This window comes from Diaporthe amygdali (genome assembly GCF_026229845.1).
Source record: "Diaporthe amygdali strain CAA958 chromosome Unknown NODE_6_length_1560011_cov_65_102424, whole genome shotgun sequence".
Classification (NCBI taxonomy): domain Eukaryota; kingdom Fungi; phylum Ascomycota; class Sordariomycetes; order Diaporthales; family Diaporthaceae; genus Diaporthe; species Diaporthe amygdali.
This window is the reverse complement of record NW_026517026.1, coordinates 1390928-1414879: the sequence shown is the minus strand read 5'-3', so window position 1 is coordinate 1414879 and position 23952 is coordinate 1390928. Positions and strand designations below refer to the sequence as shown.

Here is a 23952-nt window from a genome sequence, read left to right as displayed (position 1 = left end):
TACTCTTCGTCTCTGTGACGTTCTGTATAGGAAATTGGCAGATGACGCCAGTAAAGGAGCATTTCTCAGGAAACCACCTCACACCTCCTAGGTGATTCCAATCATGTCTTGGGGACCTCACGAGCATAAACTCCGCAGCTATCTTAGTTACTATAGAAGGGTCAGTACTTGTTCGCAATACCCAACTCCAACAGATCTTGTGACTTACTAGATTTGCAACGGAGCAGCCTGGTCCACCAATGTAAGCCAGTTACCCTTCTCATCAGCGCCGACAAGCCAGTCGTACGGGAACACCACGAGGTGACCCTGGACCATCCCCAGCAAGCCCTCACGCTGCTCCCTGGTCAAAAGCTCCTCAACAGGAGGCCGGTGACGGCTTCCTCTGGTGTTGGCTCGTTTGCGCCGCTTGACAGATCCCTGCACCCCGGGCATCGGGGTCGTCGAAGCCGAGCTGCCCGGTGGCTTCTCCGAGATGGTTGGCGTGTCGGGTGTGCTGAAGGTGGTGCGACGGTCGCGCTTCTCAGGCGTGCGCTCCCTGCTAGCCTCCGGCACTACGAGCTTGGACGAGGGTTCCACTGTGCTGCCATTTGTGTTGCTGTCCTCGCGGGCTGCCGCTGCCTTTTCTGGGTCCACAGATGCCGCCGACGCTGGAACAAAAGGGCTGTTGGCCGGTGGGCTGAAGGCAGGGCTCCCCATAGGCGAGTTGATGGCACGCGCGGCCGCAGCAGCTCTTTCCACGTCGAGCCTGGAGTCCTGTCGAGCATGGCGATGCGCTGGTGATTCATTCTCCGTTGGGGACCTTTTCAGACCTCCCGCCAATGGAGGCAAGGTCTTACCACCACTGCCTTTACCCGTGAACTTACTAGAAAAAGAGCGAGTTGGGGGGAGAGGCAGACCAGCGGCCGAGTTGCCACCTTCCTCAGGCGCGGCTTCCGGAGGTGGCTTTTCAGATCCATTGGCTTCCGCTTGTTCGCTCTGTTCGCTCTTCTGTGGTCCTTCTTGTGCCACTTGCAGTCGTTTTTGGTGGTCTATGAACTCCGTGTACTGATCCCACTCCCTCACCTCATTATCTGGCATGCAGTGAAATACCTCTCTGTAAATTTTGGTGTTGTTGTCCGCAACCCGGGTCCAAATGTCCTCGTAGAATGCCGCATCCAACGGGTCACGCATGCAGTCCTTGTCAATCGCGGCAGGCTTGATCTCAGCGGCTAGAGGATGCGACACAGACAGAATCGGTTCCCCATCTGCATCGAGAAGAGGGGGCCCGCCAATATCCGTATCATCCATTTGTGGGAGGTCGGGAAGCTGGTTGGCCCTGGGAAGCCCTAATTGGTCGGTATTCCGGCGGTCGAGAGGAGGCATTACAGCTCTGCTAGGACCCTCTCCGACCGAGTTCGTTGCAGTAGGCCGCGGGCTTTCGGATTTCTGGCTAGGGGCTGGGCTCTCGATGGTTCCCTTGCCCTCGGCTGAGATATCACGGGCGAGGTATTCTCGGCCACCAATGACAACAGTGTCTCTGCCCTGGTCTAGACCATCCTTCTGTGCCTCTTTCCAGTGGTCTGGACCAAAGCCCTCGACCTCCTGCTTCTTTTTGGGGTCGGCGGGTGCGTCCACACTCTCTGCGTCAACGACATTCGAATCTGAATTGGAGGATTTGGAGGAAGATTGATCGCTGTTGTCCATTCGCTGGAGGTCGACGTCGTGATTAATGCTGTGACCCCTCTCGATTGGCGGACGCGGTACGTCCAACTCTCCGTTAGCCCCTGGCCGTCTTTCTGACCCATCTGAGTCGCTGTGGTAGATTCGGTCCATATCGGACTGGAAAGCTTCTTCATCCGCATTTCTCTCTTCCTCGATAATCTCATCCACAGGAAGACCGAGATGTTCCCTCATGAGCCGCATGCGTAGAGTATGTGCAAAACGGCCGACTTGGAAAGGTTTTCCTCCCATTGTCGACCATATCAGGTCAGTGTCCCTAACGACTGCAGCACATTCGGAGTCACGAGAGCCCAACATGGATCTCTCATTGATGTTGGCCGAGCCTATCAAAGCTACGCGGTCATCAACAATGATGAGTTTGGCATGAATGTAGAGTTGTTCGGTGACGTGCATCTGAGTAGGGCCGATCTTGCCCCATTGCCGTAGGCTAAAGAATTGGATGTAATCTTCAGGGTCAATACCGGCAGCTCGTAGTCTTCCAAATATCGACGACTCCCCACGACAAATACTTCGGTATTGACACTCCATGATGAGCCGGACGCTGGTACCCTCCTTCTCAGCCACGGTGTTCTGGAAACCGGGCATCAGAGGAATGAGTATGACAGCTTTCCAGTCCTCATCGTTCTCGTAGGCCCGCTTGATACGGTCCACGAGAGCGTCACCAATGTTGTTGACAATTGGCACACCAAGCGCTTCGGTGCTTGAGACAAAGAACTGGTTTTCGATGTAAACGAAATGCTCAGACTTTTCAATCATCTGAAGGTACGCGTTCTGAATGCTGCACTCGGTGTGTTGTATTCCCAGCGACCAAGTCGACGCGGATCGAAGAATCTGGACTTCACATGTCCCTGTGAGGCCCATTGCTTCCAGGTCTTCATCTCGGAAGTCCGGCGGTGGCAGCAAATAAGGCAAAGGCCGTGTTGGCTTCCGTCCGCGACGAAGATAGTTCCAACGCTGCACGAAATGACGTGTCAAGTCACGAGCGGGTTGGCCAACTACTTGCATAGAGATGTCGTGCCATGGCATCCGTGGAATCTTCGATCGGTCATACATCTCTTCGTATGGCCGATCCAGGTTGAAAAAGTCCTGCACTCTCGGATTGGTGTAATCTTTGCCCGGAAACATCTGAACATGTTCTGCATCCCTAGGAACGTTCTGGACCTCGTCCGGCTCAAAGCCTGTCGGTTTGTCATCCGTGAGTTTGTGCTGGGGTGTATCCCATCTACCAAAACACAGATCAATACCTCCAACAAATGCGATATAGTGATCAACTATGCAGATCTTCTCGTGATGAGCAAAGAAGTACTGGTTCTTCTTGTATTGGTTTGGGGATCTCTGCACAAAGATGTTGTGATGCAGATTAAGCAAGGACCTCTTCGTGTACTCCGAGTTGATGGGGACCGCGGCCTCGACGTTACGATATACGATGACAAAGATCTTGACGCCTTCTTGGGCCTTCGCCTGGAGAAGCCGGTCGAGACGCCATCTCTGGCTGATGCATGGTGGCCTCCGCATGTATATCTCAGGGCTCAGCCACCAGTCATGGATGTAGATCACGTCCTTCGCCATGGAAATGGCCCGCGAAACATTCCACATGTAATCGCGCCCATCGACAAGCCATTGAGCATACACATTCCGCCGAACAGGTGCAAAGCTGGCGAATCGAATCTTGTCAGAGGCCCATGGCGAGTTTTGCTTCATTAGCTTGATAGACTCCTCAAACTGTGGCAGGTCGTGCTGCTGGGCATAGAGCTTGACCTTCCGCTCGGAATTGATGATCGTCAGTTTGTGATGGTGATTTTTCTTTGACGACTTGGGATCATTCAGAAAATCATCATCGTCGCCGACATCCGCCCCGTCCTGGTCAGACTTAGCCTTCTTGGAGCCCTTTCGCCCAACCTGCTTGAGGCCTTTCTTCTTGGCAATGATTTCGAATTTGAAGTCGACTAGAACGACGTCACATATGTCGATGCTCTCTGGGGAGTCAACACATGCTATGTAGCTCTGTCGGATCAAGAACCACTTGCGATCTCTTCGAGTGACAGCCTTGGCCGGGTTGACGATGCCATTAGCTGGTCGAATCTGCATGAAGCCTTCTTTCCCGTGGTAGCCGCCTTCTGCTGCGAGGCGCACCCCCAGCGCGGAAAGCTCGAAGAAACGGCAGAGGCGATTGCTGTCTGGTCTGAACATGAGCCAGCGTATCATTTCTCGAAGATATTTCTCCAGTGACCGTCTCTGGAACGTAACGTATTTGCGCTTCGCTTCATCAGCGTCTTTAGCAGCCTGGACATGGGCGTCGGGCGCTGCTCCAGTAGAGTCTTCCGGCATCGAGGTATTGCGCCTCGGACTGAGGACGTTCATTCGTGAGCCCTTCCGCTTCTTCCCTGGGCGACCCTCGGCTTCTGTGCCAGTACCCTCGGCAGCAGTCATCTCGCCGGCTGTGGCCTCTCCTGCCGTCATTTCACCGGAAGCTACAGCCTCGAGCGTCTCAGCAGGGCGTGTCTCGTCTTCGTCATCACTGAAGTCCATGGCTTTGATACTTCGCAAGTAAGGAAAGGCTTTGGCAGGGAATTTGGGTTGCTTTGGTCCTATGCGGGCTCCGGGACGTTTCAGTCTCTCGGTGGTGACGCTGCCCTTGTACTTGAGATGCATGCGTACGATGTCTCCAATGCTCTTCTTCACCGTCCAGATCATACGATTCGGCCCATTGCCGTACTCGAGATGGATCGTGAACAGGGTATGTCGTTCGCTATCGCCGCGAACCACGCTGTCGCTGATGTTCACGCGAACCTGCTCGAGAAGCACCGGAATCTTCTTGTGGCCATGTTCGTCACGCTGAAGCATGCTGGCAAACATCACCACGGCTGGCGCACCAGCCCGGAGCTCACCCATAAGTTCGGTAGACTTCAGGTAGTCGATGCGCTCGCCTCTTCTGTGCCGCAGAAGACCCAAAGTATTCTTAACTTGTTTCCATCTGTGGCCGCCGAACGTCGAGTATCGCTCCCCTCCGAAACGTGGCCGCCGCGGAGTCTGTAATGCATCGCCGTCCGACATGCCTCCTCCCCCTGTAAAGACACTCATGCCACGGAAGTGGCTTCTGCGGGTCGTGTCTGCCGCATCGTCTGCCTCCTCCGCATCAACCGATCTACCCAAGTGTGAGTGGCCTCTTATGGCGGGGGGCCTAGAAAGCTCGCGTGCTTCGGATTCCGACACAGCCCCACGGTCGCGAGGGTCTGGCATGGTCGAGCGGCGCGGTAGGGAAGGAAAGCGACGTGCGCTGGGAGAGCCTGTGCGCGTCTTGGGAGTAGAGGGAACGGAGCCGGAGAACTGTCCTATGCGCCTCGGCAGACGGCGCTTCTTCTTTGCGAACGCTCCATTGGATGGCTGTGGAGTCGACTCGTCCGCCGTCTCCTCCACATCGGCATCGTCGACATCGCTGGCGTAATGATGGACATGCTGCGGTGGCTGGGGCCCTTCCGCGGCCATTGGCGTTGAAACGGGAGTGTTCGAAGTGTCACAAGGACCTTTGGGACCTTGGTTGTCAATTTGAACGCTAATTGTTGTACTGTGATATGAGGATGTGGTTCGCTGATCGCGTTGGCATGAAGATGTTATGTTGGAGCGTAGACAATCCCGGATGGCCCCTTGTGCCTCTGGAGTGTGAGACGAGCGTTGTACGATGCTGAGGACGGTCACGCGGGGGACTGGTGGTGGAGGTAGAGGTGCAGGCAGACCTCTAGCGCGGTTTGAGCGGTTCCTGTAGAATACTGAGAGAAGGAGGCAGCAAAAAGAAGAATGTCTCGTCCTCCGCAGTCCTAGAAGCTGTGAAGTCTCCCTTTCCAGGAGATTTGATGGTGGTTAGGAGGTCGCCAGCAATCTGGCTAACAAGAAGCTTGTGGGGACCAAGTAGGGGTCTACAGGGGGGGTTTCAGTGGATGCAGGGGTCCTAGGTCCACCTGGTCTTCTATCAACTGATTGTACAACAACACAGTAGCAATCTTGCATGCAGCTGTACAGGTGATGTCACCCACACCTGGCCGGGCATTTAGGTATCTAGGTAACATGGAGAAATAGAACAGCCATGTTCCACGACGTGGTTTCCACTTCACATGCAATTCGCCAACAGCGCGGCCACCAAAATAGCTTCAAACTGCGAGCGGACACGTGTGATGCTGTCCATGATGACAGCAGATGACCGAGGGCCAAAATAGGATTCTCTCGAGCTATAGTTGGACACAACTGTGCAACCCACCCAGCGTAATCTCCTGCTGATATCGGAGGTGCTCCAAACTCCACCGTCCTGTAGTTCTCGAGATTGAACAAAAACCTTCCAAGATGGCGATGATCCGACTAATCTGAACTTCGTCCAAAGTGCCTAGGCAGATGTGCACGCCAACTCGAATGCATCCAACTTGAATCCAACATACTATTTTGAATATTCAGGCCAAGCAGTTGTACTACTGTTCACATGCCTACTGAGGTCCGAGTTGCATGATAGGACTTTTGGATGTGATGTGAAGGCATCGAGGAAACCCCAAAGATATGCAGCTTTACGCGTTGTAAAGTTGAGCCCAGACGCCGGCAGAGCAAGCCACAGGCTGCTACTGAATCAGGTAGGATAGTTACACAAGTCAAATACTACTGTGTATGTTGTCAAGGGAAAGCAAGCTCGAATATAGAGCGAGAGTTTTGATATAAGCGGGACAATCAGCGGGAATCCCAACCCCAAAGTCCGTCCAGAACCACCCCCCACTTGAGTTGTACAGGGGGTGGGTACGCTCTGAACCCTGGGCATCCATCAATCGCAAGGGTTGAGATAACCGCCGCTTCGCGTCAAACCGAGACGCGTTGTGCCCGGGAGGAGCTCAACAGATCCACGAGCGGCGAAGATACCCAGGTACTCAGACGATCATGCCCAGGTAAGTTCAACTGCACACCATGCCATGACAGTGTTGTACTGACAATCAGAAGGGAGATCATCACGGTTCAGGCAGGCCAATGCGGCAACAGCAGTCAGTACTTTCTACGTCTTGTTGACCCCGAGGGTGTACACGTGCAGCGCCGACAATTGCTGACTCCTCCCAGTTGGCAGCCAGTTCTGGCAGCAGCTTTGTCAGGAGCACGGAATCGGTCAGGATGGAAATCTCGAGGACTTTGCAACCGAGGGTGGCGATCGCAAAGACGTCTTCTTCTACCAAAGCGACGACACTCGGTACATCCCGCGGGCCATCCTGATCGACCTGGAACCCCGCGTCATCAACGGAATACAGACCGGCCCTTTCAAGAACATATACAATCCTGAAAACTTCTACGTTGGCAAAAATGGGGTCGGCGCCGCAAATAACTGGGGTGACGGATACCAGACAGGAGAAACCGTGTGCGAAGATATCCTGGAGATGATAGACCGCGAAGCCGACGGCAGCGACTCGCTCGAGGTAAGTATTTCTAATAACTTGCCGTGGATTAAGAATACTGACACGTGCAAAGGGTTTCATGATGCTGCATTCAATAGCTGGTGGAACGGGTTCCGGCCTGGGATCCTTTTTGCTTGAGCGGTTGAACGACAGGTTCCCAAAGAAGATCATCCAGACATACTCTGTGTTTCCAGACACGACTAATGCCGGAGACGTCGTCGTGCATCCCTACAACAGTATGCTGGCGATGAGGCGGTTGACGCAGAATGCCGACTCAGTAGTGGTTCTCGACAACGGGGCGCTTTCTCACATCGCGGCCGACAGACTACATGTGCAGGAGCCGTCTTTCCAGCAAACTAACCAGCTTGTTTCAACCGTCATGTCTGCCAGCACAACAACGCTGCGATACCCAGGCTACATGCATAACGATCTCGTCAGCATATTGGCCTCCCTGATTCCCACACCTCGTTGTCATTTCCTGATGACCGCGTACACACCTTTCACGGGCGACCAAGTCGAGCAAGCCAAGACGGTGCGGAAGACGACGGTACTCGATGTCATGCGGAGACTGCTACAGCCCAAGAACAGGATGGTCTCGACCGTACCAGGCAAGAAGAGCTGCTATATCTCTATCCTCAATGTCATCCAGGGCGAGGTAGATCCGACAGACGTACACAAGAGTCTCCTCAGGATTAGGGAACGCAGACTGGCACAATTCATCCCATGGGGCCCCGCCAGCATACAGGTGGCCTTGACAAAGCGTAGCCCTTACATCCCAATGAGCCACCGTGTGAGCGGCCTCATGCTGGCAAACCACACAAGCATTGCAACTGTAAGTACAGCATCTACTCGTGGTCCATGATCTATATCTCTAACAAAGTATACAGCTGTTCAAGAGGATAGTCAGGCAGTACGATGGCATGCGGAAGCGTAACGCATTCATGGAGGGATACAAGAAAACGGCCCCATTTTCTGACAACCTTAACGAATTCGACGAGTCCCGAGAAGTGGTGGCCGACTTGATTGCCGACTACGAAGCCGCTGAAAATCCAGATTACCTCAATCCCGACCTAGGCGAGAAGGCCACCTCGGCAGAGACTGACAAACGTGTTGCCTAAGGGTCGTGGGTCTACTGATTACCAAAGGTGCCACAGGTTTGGCCAACGGCGTTTGTGAGGGATTAAATCTGGAGTTGTTCGGCTGGCATCTGACTTTCTGAAAGACCTCTGCACGCATTGGGCCGTGGGCGTTTATGGCAAGATACCAGGCTAAAAATCCATGGAAGGACCCATGATTGTCAAGGTTTCGGGATGGCCCGCCCCTCTATGACTGCGAGCCTCCGCTCACCACCTTGCTCAAGGTCGAGATTTGCGCGATCCATGCCTCATGTGTCATACCTTGTGTGACATATTCGTCGCTTCAATGATTCCATCGGTTTCCGGTAGGAGATCGCGTGTGGGGCAAGATGCGGCTGCAATTTGGGCTGGCGGACCTGAGAAGATGCCCCACCATTTACGTCAACAGCGCGTAGTAGAGTGACGTAGTTTGCCCGAGAGCTACACCACTCTCTACATATAAGACGTTTTTCTTTGGGTTGGACAGATTGTTCTTTCTTTTGCTTCATCATCAAACAAGATACCCCAAAGCAAGAAGAATTTTCACAATCAAAAAACTCGTTCTCCTCAAAACCTCACCCATCAAGCAGCAACCAATTTCACACCCATCACACAGTAAGCCACCTACCCTCCCTTCCCCGATTCTTGCGGTCATCACACAAGTATGACCCTACTGCAGCGAGGGGCTGAGGGGCTGACAGCAACGTTCAGAGATGTCTCAATCTAAGGCCGACAAGATCGCTGAGGCTCAGTCCAACCTGCCTCTCCCCGAGCAGCCCCCCGTCGCCTCGGACTGGAACTCAGCCGACGCCCGCAACGTCAACGTGGGTTCTGGTCGCGACGTGGCGAGCGACATCTCGACTGGCGCCGGCGCTACGTCCGGCCTGCGCGAGCCCGCCACCAAGTCGTCGGAGGCGACCGACATGAGCAACATCGGCCGCGAGGGCAAGGACAACCTGGACGGTCCCCCCAAGGATGCCGCCGCGCGATAGGCGTGCCAGCCTTACTCGCTTCGGCCCAAGCAAATATGGAGCTTAGCTTGATTTCGCGTGGTTTGGCGTTCTCTGGAAGGAAGGGAAATGGCTAGGATGGATGATTACGCGGGCACGATCTTGCCGTGACGGTACGACTACATCGAAGAGTCTCATAACATGGCATGGCCTTTGGCATGTCAAATGGAATGCAATGCATTGACCCACCACATTTGGTTCTTGTACCTGTGATATGTCTGTAATTTCCGCTCCAAAGTATTGCAATGCCTTCGCGTAGTTCTATTATAGTTCGAGCAGTTCTTTTGCAGGGGCTAGCAACTTTTCTTCCCGCAAATGCGATCTGGTTGCGAATTTCATGTCTATTGCGAAATTTGCTTTGCTTTCCACCCATGCCGCCCAGTGCATTTGTACCTGTCTCATCAATCTAACAGCCGTCTATTCTACGGTGGAAATATGTTCCCACTCACAGTATGTATAAACAAGATTCGGAATCGCGCATGTGTCTTGAAATAGCTGCGCAGTAGGGCCATCACTGTGCTCACCAGACCCACTGCTCTGTCCATCTGTACCATATATCGAATCAATCTTGTAGACCCAACAATGTCTTCTGCTGCTTTTCAGACATGCTTATACTTTTTCCCCCTGGCCCTCGAACATAGTAAGAGGCTTCAAAATCTCCAGGGCTGTGGATATAACAATTCCGAGCCAAGCGTGAGGCAAGGTTACATTTGTGAAGTCAGAAGGCCCCACATTTTGGCCCCAAGGCTGGTTTAGTACTGAATGTATTCGAGCACTCACCAGGTCTGGAACTTCCTACCGCTGGAGCATAAGGATGACCGGCAATGCCCATACAAAACATAAAATCCTTTTTCCTGTAGGAAATCTGTCCAGCGTCAAAAACAGAAACCCAGAGAGCGATTGGTGCACATATCAAATAATTACTGCCGCCAAGCTCAAGTCTGGAACAATAGAAATTGATTTCCCGAATTGCTCAAGCTGAGTCAAGACTTGGGTCAGGTCAGTGAACTCATAAGACCAAGTGCTTGAAGAATCTTCTGGAATTACGCATTTACACGCGGTCGTACATTGATATTTGCAAGGACAAAAGTGTGAGTAAATCTGGCTTCATCTTAAGCTTTCATCTTTCACCATGAAAATGTTTCCAAACTGTATTGCTATTAATGGGGGGTTGCATGCCCGTGGAGAAATGACCTATGAGTAGTTCAACTTATTTTTTTCTTTAGCTTTAGAAACCGAATCTCCTTGCTTACTCTCCTGCCACTGAAACGGTCCCTTGCCGTTGATCTGCCTGTATCTTCCTTTCAATGATGGAAGACACTTGTGGGAATACAATCCGTCAAGCAGAAAGAAGGGAGTTAGAAGAGTAAGAATTGGGTAGATGGAATAATCCAGAGTCAAGCGTGTCTTGAGGTTCAAGGTCGGTGAAAAGTTCAGCGCATCTTTTCCTTCCGAGCTCAATCGCCTTTATGCACGTCTACTCATGACAAGACAAGGAAGGAAGAGCTTTTGTGTCCACACATGACGACTTGCTCATGTCTTGGGTACCTGACATCTCAATGCCATGCTGTTAGGCCGACATCTTGGAAGCTGGGGCTTTTCGTACTGTCCAGGCTGTACAAAAAAAAATTAAAAAATTCTTTGCACTGGCAACAGTTCCCAAGTTTCCTCAACAACATAGACCACTTTCAGGCAGCCAGGACAACACATCGCAGCCACCCAACAACATTCAACTTCGACTTCGGTAAGCACCACGTGCCTTCCCTCTCCTTCGACATCCTCTTCTTATACTGAAATCGCTTTGGTCAGGACAGACTCCGTTTTACGCCTTCGCCAAGTGTTCCTAATCGCGTTCCAATCGCGTGCTGACCGCGTTCTAGTCATTGAACATCGACGGCAACATCACCTCCTTGTCTTCTGAGACAGAAAACCACCATCACAAGTGCATCGCAGCCGTGTTTGGGTAGTCTCAGTTGAAGCTGCTTGCGACCGAGGTGCGAACGTCATCCTGAGTAAGTGCCATTCGCTCCTTCTGTCTTTTTTGCCCTCTGCCCCCCCCCCCCAGCTCGAGCACAGGACAGCCCTTAAACTTGTGTCTCTCCATCCTTCCCTTTCCAAAGGCACCCAGAAGAGCAGAGCAACGCATCACAAACAACCTCTTCTGAAATCAAGAAGGAAAAGGCTGTATGTTCTCCTCCCAAAGCGGCCACACATCGAACCAAACACGCGTCGAGACACCTGCTGCCTTGATCTTTCGTCACCTCCTCAAGGTGAACAAACATTTTTATCCCTTTCCCTCAGACTCAGTGGTGTAAGAAACTTGACAGACAGTGGCATTGCGCCTTGTTTCATACCTTGCTGCAGCAGCATCACTTCTGGCAGTGGAAGTTTTATTCATCCTTTTGTGCCCCTTTGGCAACAGCAAAGTGGTACTTTGACCTTTCACAGCTGCCTCAAAACACCTTCTCTGGAAGCCTTACCTGCAAATTCGGGCCTTTCCTTGCTGCCTCCAGCTGATAGCCTGCTGTGGCATCTTTGGTACATCCACTCAAGCCTTGACTGCCCGCACAATTTCCACGTGTTTCCCGCCTCTGCGTACTTGTTCTTCAAAGTTCTGATGGTTCAACCTTGACGAAAGCTAACACCCCCATGTAGCAACATATTCGAGAACGAGTTGGACAAGACATACCCAAGGATGACACCACAAACCGCACAGAAGCGCCAGTATAGCGCTGCTGAGCTGGCCATGCTGGTATGTTACCTCCTCTCTCCGACCGGGCTTGTCGCCCACACCTGAGCTGGGTACTGACTGGCTACCTGTAGGATGATATTGGTGCTGGCCGTGTCGATGAACTCCCCTTACAGGACAGCGGAGCACTTCCTCGCACTGATGCTGCCATGAGCAGTATCGAGAGCGGACGAACCGGTACAAAGAATAGATGGAATCAGGCCATCGCCGGAGGTGCTTTTGACGACGATGACGCTGCTGTTGTTGCTGGACAAGATGATCTTGCGAGTGGCCAGCTTGCTCGCATGCGTCGAGCTGCTAATCTGTCCTACATGGCAATCAACAGCGGTCTCGATTTCAACGATCGTCGTCTCCGTCAAGAGCGCAATGGCCAGGTGGCGCCTCGGGCAAGGTTCTCCCATCCTGGGCGAGCTTCACGGGCTGGCCGTTTTCATAGCGGAGATGAACCTGTCGAGCTCCGCGGATCATTGCCCAGTAGCCGTCATGCACCTGTATCCGCAACTGCGACTACGCCGTCGCCGAGATCCAACACTCAGCGCCCTGAACGCTTTTCGATGAATGGAATGCCAACTTCCGTTCTCCCTCAGGCTCAAGGATTGGGCCGATCTCCCTCCTCTCAAGCCCAGCGCTTGGCTTCATCTAAGCCACCAGCTGAGCCCACAGCTGTTCCGATTCCAAGCATCACTCCACAAGAAGAAGTTCAACAGCCATCATTGGCAGTGAAGTTTGAGTTGCCCGACAACTGCTCCATATTCTTTGAGGCACCGGCCACTTTTGCTTCACCCACCTTCGTCAACCGAACCGCAGAATACCCTGGGACGATGTATTTGGTCGCTGGACCCGTCACCACCAGCGATCAAATTATCCTTCATATTGATGAAGACCGCGTGGAGGATGTGAAGCGTCAGACAAAGGAATACGTTGATTATCTATCGGATACGGATAGACTAATTCTGCAGTTCAAGGACGACTCCGGCCGAATCACTTGGTTTGTGGTTGTCTTTCGCCAGCGGGATTCCATGGTCTCCTTCGTGGATGCTCTTCGGAAATTCGTCAACCGCCCGAAGGAAGCATCCCCAAACCCGGCGACTACGAACACGGGCCAGGTTACCGTCGGTATCTCTGACGAGCTGATTGAGCCTGCTCGTCACTCAACAGCTTCGGTCGTCGCAATACCTCAACAGCAAGATCCTACTAGAACGATCTCAGTGGCCATCCTTGAGGACATTGTCTCGTGGACAATGCATATTGTTGCCTTCGTTCGGGATTCTGGCCCTGCTGAATTAGCAAATGCCGACGCATTGCCTGGAATCATCCGTGGAGCGTCAGCGGCGGTTTTGTTCGACAAGCAGGCCGGCTTTAGTGAACTCGATTCGAAGCAGCGCGTTGCCTTTATTGACGAGGTCTGCGCCCCGCAGGTGTTTGAGAGATTCAAGCGCCGAATGCTTGAGGATGCCGCGAAACGACCACCGACTGAGGCTGAGACAGAAATTGCGCCTGGTACTCAAAAGTCTCCAGAAATGCAGGAGACAACGCCCACTGAGCAGCCTCCTCCCACGTACACCATACAGGAGCTTTTCCAGCTCGAATCTGCGGCTGAGAGCCCACCAGACTATTTGACAGAGATGAGATACCTACCCGAGATGACTTCGGCAACTCGAAATCTGATCCAGCAGGTCATTCGACGTGCGAGGAGGATGGACGAACCCCCCTTGCCAGTGCAGACATCTCGGACTTCAGAGCGCGCCCCTCCTGAAGCTCTTCGTACGAGCCCAGCGAATGCAGGATACGGTTTCGACGGCAATGTCTCCCCAGCCCGTAGGCGAATTGTCAACAATCGTGACGTTGATGCCCCTGCGATCACTATAACCGGCCCGACCGAAACGCCGAATCCTGAAGAGCCCTTGATCTGCCTCTCTGGCAAGATGACTGGACTGAACTCCTCCAGGCACAACAAGAACGGTGTAGATCGCCTTGGACAGAGCGCCGGACAATTCACTGGTGCCCTATCAAGGGATAAATCCTATTTGGAGGATTTGATGCTAATCGATCGCGTCGAGGATTTCGACGTGATCCGGGCCAATGATCCTGAGATTGCCGAGATTGCCGATCGGTTTGCGCGAGTCCACTTCGGTGAAGGACCAGCCTAGAGTAGGCTACTGAGAACAAGCATTGATACTGTGGAAGACATTTTGTGAGTGTGTCACGATCGCGGTTTTGGTGGTTGACCTTGGGGTTGCATGGTTTCACTTCGGAGTTTTGTTGGTCCCTGGCGCGGATTTCCTACGGCATTTCTCAGAACTTCTGGCTGGATGAAGGTCGATCAGATGGTCCTTTGTAATAAAGATGGCAAAAATACTGGATTGAGGAGACACTGGACTTTCTGGCAGATAGTAGCAATCGCGAAGCTCGATCTCAAGGATGCTCGAAATTGTTTGATGCTAGGTATGAATGGCAATTGATACTTAGTAGCCGTTGTGTCCTTCGGTCGGTTGTTCGTGGTTTGGTGGTCGTGCTGTCAGAGCTCCGGCAACATATGAAGGTGAAGTGATAATCACGATGGACACGCCTCTGAGCTAACTGGAATATCCTCGTTGTACCTTCCATTACGCTCAACAGTGGCTTTGGCCCTTGGCGAGCATTATTGGCGAGAGTTTCTGGGTTGTGTTGTGCTAAATTCGACCATGGTTATCATACACTCCACACAAGGTCGTCACGCTCGTCGATCAAATCATTGAGGCTCACGAAGGCATTGGACAACGCCACCCACTTCTGCATTTTGGGCCCTGGATCGTGTATCCGCATCCGTACCCGAGCGATGGTTGTTCCCCTCCCAAACACATCACTCCCGCTCTGGCGCTCACTCATGCACCCACGCCGTGTCCTCCCTCGACACAATGACCTCGTCCACGGGCAGCCGCTTGCCAACAATCTCCTCCCCGTTGGGCAAGTCGTTCTCGACCGCCCTCCGGTCCGCCTCGGCCTCGTCGGCAGCGATGCCAGCCTTGACGTGGCGCGCGACCAGCCGCCTTCGGGCGACGGCGAAGTCGACGTCGACGAACCACACCTCGTCCATCAGGCGCGCGGCGGCCGACCACGGCTCCTTGTCCAGCGCGACGTAGTTGCCCTCGAAGACGACGATGCGGTGTGACGGCAGGATCGGGATGTCGGCCTCCTTGGGGTCCTTGACGGCGTGGTCGAACGACGGCGCGAAGACCGTCCCCGCCGGGTAGTCCTCGGGCCTCGCGGGCGTCTGTGCCGGGGCCGGGGCCGGGGCCGGGGCCGGGGGCACGGCCAGGGGCTCGCGGAGCGCCTGGATCAGCTTGTGGAAGGAGGCGCCGTCGAAGGTGAACTCTGCGCCGCGCCGGGCGTGCGCCGTCGCCGGGTCTGGCATCGCCGACAGCTGCGCCCGCGTCAGGTGGTAGCCGTCCATGGGCACGAAGGCTGCTATCGGCGTCGGGGTGTATGATGAATGCGAGGTCTCCAGCTTTGCGTGCCTGGCGTTGAGGGCCGTGGTCACGATCTGGGAGAGGGTCGTTTTGCCTGAGGGGGGTGGTGTGAGTTTGCTTGATGGGTACATGTTTGGTAGGCACCGGGCCGGAAGAGCATGCGGACAGCCGCTCTCGAGCACTTTCCCTTAGAGAGTCGGGGCATCACAGCTCGACTGACCTGAGCCTGGAATTCCGCCGATTCCAATCACTGTGATTCTCGGTATTAGTGGTCTGTCGCTCACGTGTTCCGTATGCATATGTTCCGGGATGATACTTCAATACCCGAGCTCACTTGAGCTCTGCCACTCAGCCTGCTTGAGCAGCTGGATCCCGAAACAATTTGTGTGAATGAAATGCGTGTTTACGACTCCTGATCACAGGATAGTGCCTTTACCTCTTCTAGACAGCACGATCAAATGAAATCACACTCACTGAGTCGCCGTTCGGGGGGCGTCTGCAGGAACTTGTCCCAGGCCTTGTTTACGAGTCGTTCGACCTGGTTATCCATGTTCTCTTATCTCTAACACTGTTGGTAAAATGCAGTGTATAAGTCTGGCTTAAATGAGAATAAATGACAACTTCACGTTGAGTTGGGGGGGTTGGTTGTAAAGCAGAGAGAAGAGGACAGAGGAGGGGACTGTCGCTGCACTGGGACGACTCGTCCCACGGACTTGCATCACCAACATCTCACTACAAGCCCCACCAAAAATAGGACCCTTTTGGGACCGAACCTTGCAATTCAACGTCCGCCCATCCACTTCTTGGACCTGCCAGCCTGCACATTGATGTCAACACCTGCAGCCCTACCGAGATTTGGACTGACAGGATCCCTGACCCGACTTCCCAGTCTCGTCTGTTTTATTCCCACAAAAACAGCCACCCACCAGACTTTAACTTCGCGACATTTGAGGACCGCGCCGGCCTACCGTCTACCCATCCACAGGCCCGGCCCAGCGCAAGTGGGCCGACTGTGTGAGGGCCACACGAGGAGGGCAAAATGGCCCAAGATGAAATTGACAACGAGTCGGCCGGGCTCTTCAACATCTCCATCTCCGACTCGGAAGAGGACGACGTCGACACGAGCCACGGCATCGCAAACTCCAAGAAGAGCCGGGAGGACCGCACCGGGCAGTCCGAGGATGCGTTCCAGGCCGTGAAGCGCGAGTACCGGGCCAAGGTCGAGAACGGCGAGGTGAGTTAGCAGCAACCACCAGCGATCTAGTCATTACTATATCAGGTAAAAAAGAAAGCAAAATCTCTGACGATGAGCCCTAGATATGGAAGTCTATAGTTGTCCCGCTCGGCCCGCGCAGGGTGCCGAAGCACGAGGGCCAGGAGCTGCTGCACGCGGTGGAGGAGCTGTATTTCTTCCGCAGGTTCGAGGAGGCCGTCTTGTTTGTCGGGAGGATTTTTGACGGGGAGGGGGGCGGGGATGGGCTGGACAAGGACGTCCGGGATCTGCTTAGAACCTACGAGAGGAAGTGCAGTGAGAAGCTGGGCCGGAAGTAATGATATTTTTTTGCGCGACATGAGGTACCTGTGTGAACTACACCGTCTAAGTCATGAAGCCCGTGCCCGAAGGATACGCGGTGGTGACAATATCGTCACAAGTACATTTGGAACCAGTGTGCTCGACTCAGTTTGATGAGAGTAGAAGCCATTTTCTTGCAATTATGACTAAGTGTCTATCATGTCTATTGTGAGATCAAGCCTTCGGGCGATCGTGAGCGTATAATCAAACCCCAAACAGATGGGGGTATCCGGAACACCGCGAATCTAATACAACCGAGTACTCCTTTTGCCGAACTCTAACCCATCTGTACTCCTTTTTAGTGTCTCAAAAGCCAACGCTATGCTGATAATATCAAGTCGTGTGTTGCATGTGCAGGTCGTAGCAACCATGATCATGGTGCTGCTCGAGTGTTTGTGTGTACGCAGGTAGTGCTCCACACCGGAGGGGGAGAACAATTGCAATCTATGCAACCGCGGCCATGGCGGCCCTCTCCCGCTCCCGCTCCTCAGCGAACACCCTCCTGCTCATCGCAAGCACGGCCTCGAAGCCCTCCTTGCCCTTGAGTGCGTTGTCCCGGAACCGGCAGACAGAGACTTCCTCGATCTTGTTCTTGATGCGCTGCCAGCCGCCGCACAGGGCAGTGATCTTGGCCTCCTGGGCAAACTGGGTCTGGTGGTCGCTCAGGGGCTTGTAGACCACGGTCTCTTGGCAGTTGATGAGGTTGGCCCAGGTGATATTCCAGGACACCATGGTGACCGTCTTGCGGGCCGGGTCGACGTAAGAGGTCTCAAACACCTGGCTGACGTCGCCGGCACCGACAATGGACTTCATCCATTCTGGTGCTGACTGCTTGCATGTGATGAGACGCTCGGTGCGGAGGATGCCTGTTGTGGGCTCGACGGTGCGGGCGAGGGTGTCGACGGCGACGACATGGGTGGATTGCTCGTTCCAGGGGCAGTATTTGCGCCAGTTGGCGGTTGTCACCTCCTCCCAAGAGTAGTTGAAGGTGTGTGAGCTGGAGAAGACCTTCATCTTGAAATTGTAGGCCTGGGGTTTGGAGGGTGCCCTCTGAAGCGGTGGTGGTCGAGAAGTGAATCTCTTGTGACCTTCGTTGACGAGGTCGGGAGTGTTCGGTTTCCGCTGGTCGTGCCGCGCGGAAATGTCGGGTTCTTTTGAGGAGTCTTTTTCTCTCTTTTTGATTTATTGGTGTGGTGGACTTTTTGAACAAAGCAACGTGTCTATCAGAAAGACTCGATATGGAAACTTGTTTAAAGAAAGTACTCGCCCCTGACGTGGGTGACTGAGAGATTGATGGAGGTTTTTCACAGGATGGAAAAGATAGCGGAGAGCGAGCAGGGTGCGCGTTTTTAATGGGGCCGTTGATTAGAGTTTCGAAAATTCTGGCGGCGAAGGCGACGAAAGCAGATCGGAACCCAGGGGCTATCGGGCCAACCAGGAAGCGAGTATTCACCCCCAGAAGCTGGGGTTTGACAGAGACTGCAGGGGGTCGCGAACCGACGGCGGAGCGGAGACCCTGGCTCGCCTGGCCACCCGGCCTGTGACAAACAGGTCTCTAACAGCCTGCGGCACCAGCTGTATGGCGATCTGCTAGTCACATACTAGACAGGATCCCTTATTTTTGCGGGTCATTCCGGCTCCGCGACCCATGCACCTGAGCAAATGATGAGCGCGATCGGCCGGCCGGAAACGTCACGAACGGGGGGGCACAAGGCACGAGGCAAAGCCATCGACGTCGGTTCGAGACGGGCCCAGTTCTCTCAACGGGACGCCATGTTGTCATTCCCGCGCTTCCTGACGTCTCGACCGTCCACACGGCCGCCCACACGACCGCCCACTGTCTCTATCAGTCGCCCTGTGTTATTTGTTGTTATTGCCTGGGTGTATACACGCATGATGTTGCTTAAGCGTATACAATAGCATAATCAACATATACCCTTAGTCTACTTCTGACTCACCTATGCCGGCCTGCGTATATCGAAATGGCCGAATGGCTGGCTGGCTGGGAGTTGGTTATGCAAAGTTGCACAGGCGATCAGGTAGAACATGGTCAGGGGCACATATGACGATAGAGGAACCCTCTTGGGACCTTGATATTGTTCTTCATGTGACATTGTCGGTGTGACAGTAAACAGGACCTCGTCAGTCCTGGCACGAAGCAGCAAGACAGAGCACATTCTGCTTGGTTTTATAACGTGGACTCATCAACATGGACATGAGGCTATCAAGCCCAAGGACATGAACTTCATCCCCATGCTCATCAATAATCGTCACCTCGGCTGATAATCTCCTTGCAGCTTGGCTTGATCAAGATAGTCTAATAACAAGTCAGCATCCAATAACACAACATCTAACAATGGCCGGGGATGGGGGGGGGGGGGAGATCATAATCACTCACATGCTCGAACTGCGCCGTGTAGGACCCCTTCTTGTCTACTAAAGGAGGGTAGTCCTGTACGATGCCAGTGTTGACGAGGTTGTTCAGCCCCAGCAAGTACTTGTCGCAGCCGATGCGGTCCAGGTACCGCCGGCAGAATGGCAGCGTACCGAAATTCTTCTTGATGGTGTTGAGCAGCGACCTGGCCGACGACAGCCGCAGGTCCACCTTGGGCGCGTCCGCCATCAGCGCGTAGTGCGACACCTCGCCCTGGTCCCTCACGTAGCCGTTGCCGGTGCTGCCGAACGTCTCGATGGCGAACACGTCGCCCTCCTCCATCTTGGTCTGGTCCTCGGTCTTGACAATGGGAACGCTCTTGTCGCCGTGGATGCTGTAGTGATGGATCGTGTGCCCGTTCAGGTTGCGGATCGACTTGATCGGGTACGTCTTGCCGTCCAGCTCGATCTCGTAGCTCTCCATCGTCTCCTGGATGGCCCCGCCGATCTCGCCGAGCCGCGCGTCGATGCCGGCCTCCTTCACGCCCGTGTTGGTCGCCGCCTTGACGGCGTCCAGCAGGTTGTCGTACTTGTGGTCAAACGCCATCGTGAAGGCGCTGTCCACGATGCGCCCGTTGACGTGCACGCCAATGTCGATCTTCATGACGTCGTCTTGCCCAAATACCTTGTTGTTAATCGCGTTGGGCGAGTAGTGCGCCGCGATGTCGTTCAGGTTCAGGCCCGTTGGGAAGCCCATGCCCGCCACGATGGCGTCGCCCTCCTCCAGCCCGGAGTGTCCCACAAGCGCCCGCACGCTGTCTTCAATACCGTTGGCTATCTCGGTGAGACTCATCCCCGGCTGAATCCACTTCTGCGCCCACTGCCGCACTTGCCTGTGCGTCTCGGCACCATGTCTGTAGTCACGGAGGAAATCATCGTTCATAAGAAGCCGCTCGCGCTCCCGCACCTCCTCGTCGGTCGTGCGCTTAAGGTTCTCCTCTCCAATATACTCGACCTCCTCGCCCTTGGGGTAGGTGCCGTTAGGGAACAGCTGGGACAGGAGGACCCGTGGAGGGTCGGACTGGGTGGTAGCCTTCTTCTTCTTCTTCTTTTTCTTGTTCTTCTTCTTCTTCTTCTTGGCAGCCCCTTCGCCTTCTACCTGGGCGCCTTCGTCTGCCTCGTCGTCCGAGCCGTCACTGTCCTGGTCGGCGGCATCACCCTGCGCTGCAGCCTTTGTGGTGGCCTTGCCATTCGTGCCGGCAGCGTCCTGGACTGTATTTTTCGTCAGACCACCTGAGGAGAGCCAACAGTTGCAATGTCTCGGGACAGCTTACCTGTGAGCTTGTCCAGCTCTTCTGTAGGAGCCTGAGCCGCCATGTTGATTCTGCCCTTCTGGGGTAAAAGGCAGGAAGAGAGATCAGGCTACCTCGAACTTGGGCGTGCGAAAAAGGCACCCCACTGAGTCGAGAAATGTTTATATGGAAGGGCGCATATTTTGGACGGCAAGGCGTACGTATTTTACCGTAGTTTTGGGAAAGGGACCGCAGCTAAGCGAATCCAGTACAATACCATGTCACTACTCCGATGTCGTCACTATTCCTTACTGCGGATGCGCAGCATTGACTACATTAACTCACGATTCAGAATTTCACCTTCAACCTCTCTATTGAGATACCAATCTTTCAATGGGTTCATCTTGAGCTCTCCCTAACATCCAGGAATTGGCTTTAGCAAGCCAGCGAGGTCGGGATGAGGAATGCCACTCCGCATCGCCCCGTTCCGTGCAGCACTGCACCTCGCAGCCGCAGCAGACCGCAGCACGCGACCGCCACCCAGCAGCTTCTCGTGCTTCTTCCACAGCAGCCCGGCCCTGCGTCGCGATGACATCGACAGCAAGAACCACTATGAGACCCTCGGCGTCCAGACCACCGCCTCCTCCAAGGACATCAAGCGGTCCTTCTACCACCTCTCCAAGACCCACCACCCGGACCACAACCGGGACGACCCCCTAGCCTCGAAGCGCTTCATGCGCATCAGCGAGGCCTACAGCGTGCTCTCCCACGACGACCGCCGCGCAAAGTACGACCGCGACGTCTTGCGCCTGCACGACCAGCGCGCCGGCGCTGGCGGCCCCGGGTCTGCCTCGCACCGCGGCGGTAGCTACAGCAGCACCGGCCCGGCGGGCGGGAGGCCGGCGTCGGGCCTGTCGCGGAGGCGAGGGACCTTCCGCGGCCCGCCGCCGAGCTTCTACCGCAGCGGCGGGTGGGGCGCGCACGGGGCCAAGAGGAGCCAGGCGCAAGATCAGTCGGCCAGCGGCAGCGGCGCCGGACACGATGCCCACCACCATCACCAGCACCACCACGGCCATCATCATCAACATCAGCATCAGTCGTCGGGTACGCACGGCTACGGCAACTTCAACGGCGGGATGGGGCCGGGCCAGGATCCGTTCGGCGGCGGCGGCGGCAGCAGCGGCGACATGCCGCACTTCGACCGGACGGCCAAGGCGGCGCACACGCGGACGCAGAGCCGGGTTGACGAGATCCGGGCGCGCAACGTGGCCAAGAAGCACCGGTTCCCGAGCGCGTCGGGCGACTACGGGGAGATCGGGAGCTTCTTCGCAGTGCTGGGCGTATTGGGTGTGGCGGTCGGGCTGCCTTACCTCGTCATGAGGGGATGGAGCCGGACAACGGAAAATAAAAAGAAGTCGACAAGGACGGCGGCAGGATGATGTTGTTTGGGAGAGGTGGATGGTAAATTGATACCCGGGCCTTTGAGCCTCCGTCGCTCGGTTGTGAAAGCTTGCTGTCGTAACTGCTAGACGAGAGAAAAGACGCCGTCTTTTCAGCGAGACCTAGACAAATACAAGAGGATCGATGCGAAGTTGAGCTTGCATGATTGTATTATGAAGGGTTCCTTCCAGGCACGCGCTCGTCTAATCTACATTTCCGAATGTCCATTCCCACCCGAATGCTGATCGTCTAAGCTGCGAAATTTGGTATACATGGGGGATTCAAAGTCTAGAGGAAGAGTATGCCGTCCATCCAAACCTCGGCAAGAATCGCATTCGGACGAGCCAAGGACAAGGGGCCTCCCTATTTCCAGATCTCACATTTAGCCCTCGAAGGTGAAGCTAGCACCGACCTGTGTAAGTGACATTAGTATTGGTCATCATCGCCTCTTCTTCATGTCCCCGGCGGAAATACACACCTTGTGGGTGGCCTGGTCAAGCTTCTGGGTATCGAAAGAGGCACCAATGCCGAGAGTGACACCGGGGCGGAGGAGGACGTTGTAGGCGATGGCGGTGACACCGCGGTCGTTGATCTTGCCCTGTAATCACGGTCATCAATTTTCACGTCCCAAACTGCTGCGGATCCCGGCGGCAACAAACCTTGACGAAGGAGACGGGGTCGATGCGGTACTTGGTAGCAACCTCCAGACCGACGGCGCTACCAGGGGTCTTGGAGTCCCACTGAGCCTTGGCACCGGCCTCAACAAGGGGGTTGACCTTGTGGTAGTAGGAAGCGGCGAAGACTCTGCACTTGTCGGAGGCGGTGATGGCGGCGGTGTAAGTGGGGTGGGCGAAGCCAACGGCGGCGGCGAAGGTGGTGACGTTAGCGTTCTGGACGTCGAAGCCGGCGGAGGCACCAGCCAGGAAGCCCTCGTGGCCGACAACGGCGTCAACGTTGGCGGTGGGGCCCTTGAGCAGGTCGAAGAAGCCACGGAAGTGGAACTTGGGCTGCTTGAAGTACAGGTTGAGCTTGGCGCCCTTCTTCTGCGACTGGGGCAGGAAGGAGAAGGCACCCTCAAGCTTCAGGCCCTTGGCGAGGTTGTCGGCGGCCTCGACCTTGGTGTCGAGGGCGTTCAGGGTGTTCCACGTCTGGGTGACGGTGATGCCTGGTCGTAGCCCAATTCTAATCAGCAAAAGTTGAAAGCCTGGGACAAGCACTGTGCCGAATTGGACCGGGTAGCGATACTATCGGTACGCCTGTCCAAACAGCTCGAGCTCGCACCGGAGAGGTGGTCCTGCACGAGGGAGGACTCGCCGTCTTTGCGGGAGGTTGGGTGTACCATTTGCCTTGTCCGAGAACTTTCCCTCGATCTGTTGGTCCCGCGAACAGGGTCAAGTCAGCCGCCAGGTTACGTTACATTTGTGTCTCCAACGCAACTGGTTATGTCGCATGTTCTTGACGAAGCTGATGGGGCCTTGGGCTATTCGTACCGCGCCAGAGGTGGCCTTGTCGTGGCTGCTCTTGCCAGTCACCTTGAAGGCAACATTGTTGGGGGTGTTGCTCTTGACCTCGATGGTACCGGCAGAGAGGTGGTAGAAGTCCTTGTTGAGCAACTAGAGGAGGAACAGAGTGTTAGCAAGACTGTCTCGCGCGAATTGGCCCTCTCCCCAGCTCAACGCCTCGTCGAAGTGAGCGGGCGGGCGAAAGCCGGGGAAGGTGGTGGAGCAGCCGAACTCACGTCGTTGGCCGACTTGGAGATGTCGGAGAAGGCTGGGATAGACATTTTGGTCGGAGGGGAGGGAAGAAGAAAGCGCCCTT

The 23952-nt window shown here is 54.8% G+C and overlaps 10 protein-coding genes across 10 annotated transcripts; 5 read left to right on the top strand and 5 right to left on the bottom strand.

Moving 5' to 3' along the window:
- Nucleotides 1-207: 207 nt before the first annotated feature.
- J7T55_001174 (uncharacterized protein) lies at nt 208-5205 on the bottom strand (the record flags this gene model as incomplete). The annotated part of the gene is made up of 1 exon (XM_053140463.1): nt 208-5205. One exon carries the CDS (start codon nt 5203-5205, stop codon nt 208-210), a length of 4998 nt encoding a protein of 1665 aa, XP_052996819.1.
- A 1425-nt stretch (nt 5206-6630) lies between these two features.
- Nucleotides 6631-8251, top strand: J7T55_001173 (tubulin gamma chain; the record flags this gene model as incomplete). The annotated part of the gene is made up of 5 exons (XM_053140462.1): nt 6631-6638; nt 6691-6731; nt 6805-7154; nt 7207-7965; nt 8021-8251. The coding sequence occupies 5 exons, from the start codon at nt 6631-6633 to the stop codon at nt 8249-8251; spliced, it is 1389 nt and encodes a 462-aa protein (XP_052996818.1).
- A 710-nt stretch (nt 8252-8961) lies between these two features.
- Nucleotides 8962-9240, top strand: J7T55_001172 (tubulin gamma chain; the record flags this gene model as incomplete). The annotated part of the gene is made up of 1 exon (XM_053140461.1): nt 8962-9240. One exon carries the CDS (start codon nt 8962-8964, stop codon nt 9238-9240), a length of 279 nt encoding a protein of 92 aa, XP_052996817.1.
- Nucleotides 9241-11444: 2204 nt separating this feature from the next.
- J7T55_001171 (uncharacterized protein) lies at nt 11445-14157 on the top strand (the record flags this gene model as incomplete). Its single annotated transcript, XM_053140460.1, has 3 exons — nt 11445-11569; nt 11914-12010; nt 12082-14157. 3 exons carry the CDS (start codon nt 11445-11447, stop codon nt 14155-14157), a joined length of 2298 nt encoding a protein of 765 aa, XP_052996816.1.
- A 710-nt stretch (nt 14158-14867) lies between these two features.
- Nucleotides 14868-16006, bottom strand: J7T55_001170 (uncharacterized protein; the record flags this gene model as incomplete). Its single annotated transcript, XM_053140459.1, has 3 exons — nt 14868-15550; nt 15677-15706; nt 15931-16006. 3 exons carry the CDS (start codon nt 16004-16006, stop codon nt 14868-14870), a joined length of 789 nt encoding a protein of 262 aa, XP_052996815.1.
- A 489-nt stretch (nt 16007-16495) lies between these two features.
- On the top strand, nt 16496-17007 carry J7T55_001169 (uncharacterized protein; the record flags this gene model as incomplete). Its single annotated transcript, XM_053140458.1, has 2 exons — nt 16496-16690; nt 16774-17007. 2 exons carry the CDS (start codon nt 16496-16498, stop codon nt 17005-17007), a joined length of 429 nt encoding a protein of 142 aa, XP_052996814.1.
- Nucleotides 17008-17473: 466 nt separating this feature from the next.
- On the bottom strand, nt 17474-18043 carry J7T55_001168 (uncharacterized protein; the record flags this gene model as incomplete). Its single annotated transcript, XM_053140456.1, has 1 exon — nt 17474-18043. One exon carries the CDS (start codon nt 18041-18043, stop codon nt 17474-17476), a length of 570 nt encoding a protein of 189 aa, XP_052996813.1.
- Nucleotides 18044-19289: 1246 nt separating this feature from the next.
- Nucleotides 19290-20779, bottom strand: J7T55_001167 (methionine type metalloexopeptidase; the record flags this gene model as incomplete). The annotated part of the gene is made up of 3 exons (XM_053140455.1): nt 19290-19346; nt 19428-20674; nt 20737-20779. The coding sequence occupies 3 exons, from the start codon at nt 20777-20779 to the stop codon at nt 19290-19292; spliced, it is 1347 nt and encodes a 448-aa protein (XP_052996812.1).
- A 379-nt stretch (nt 20780-21158) lies between these two features.
- On the top strand, nt 21159-22133 carry J7T55_001166 (uncharacterized protein; the record flags this gene model as incomplete). The annotated part of the gene is made up of 1 exon (XM_053140454.1): nt 21159-22133. One exon carries the CDS (start codon nt 21159-21161, stop codon nt 22131-22133), a length of 975 nt encoding a protein of 324 aa, XP_052996811.1.
- Nucleotides 22134-22516: 383 nt separating this feature from the next.
- J7T55_001165 (outer mitochondrial membrane protein porin) lies at nt 22517-23917 on the bottom strand (the record flags this gene model as incomplete). Its single annotated transcript, XM_053140453.1, has 6 exons — nt 22517-22546; nt 22613-22732; nt 22794-23299; nt 23435-23504; nt 23625-23747; nt 23873-23917. 6 exons carry the CDS (start codon nt 23915-23917, stop codon nt 22517-22519), a joined length of 894 nt encoding a protein of 297 aa, XP_052996810.1.
- Between the last annotated feature and the right edge of the window lie 35 nt (nt 23918-23952).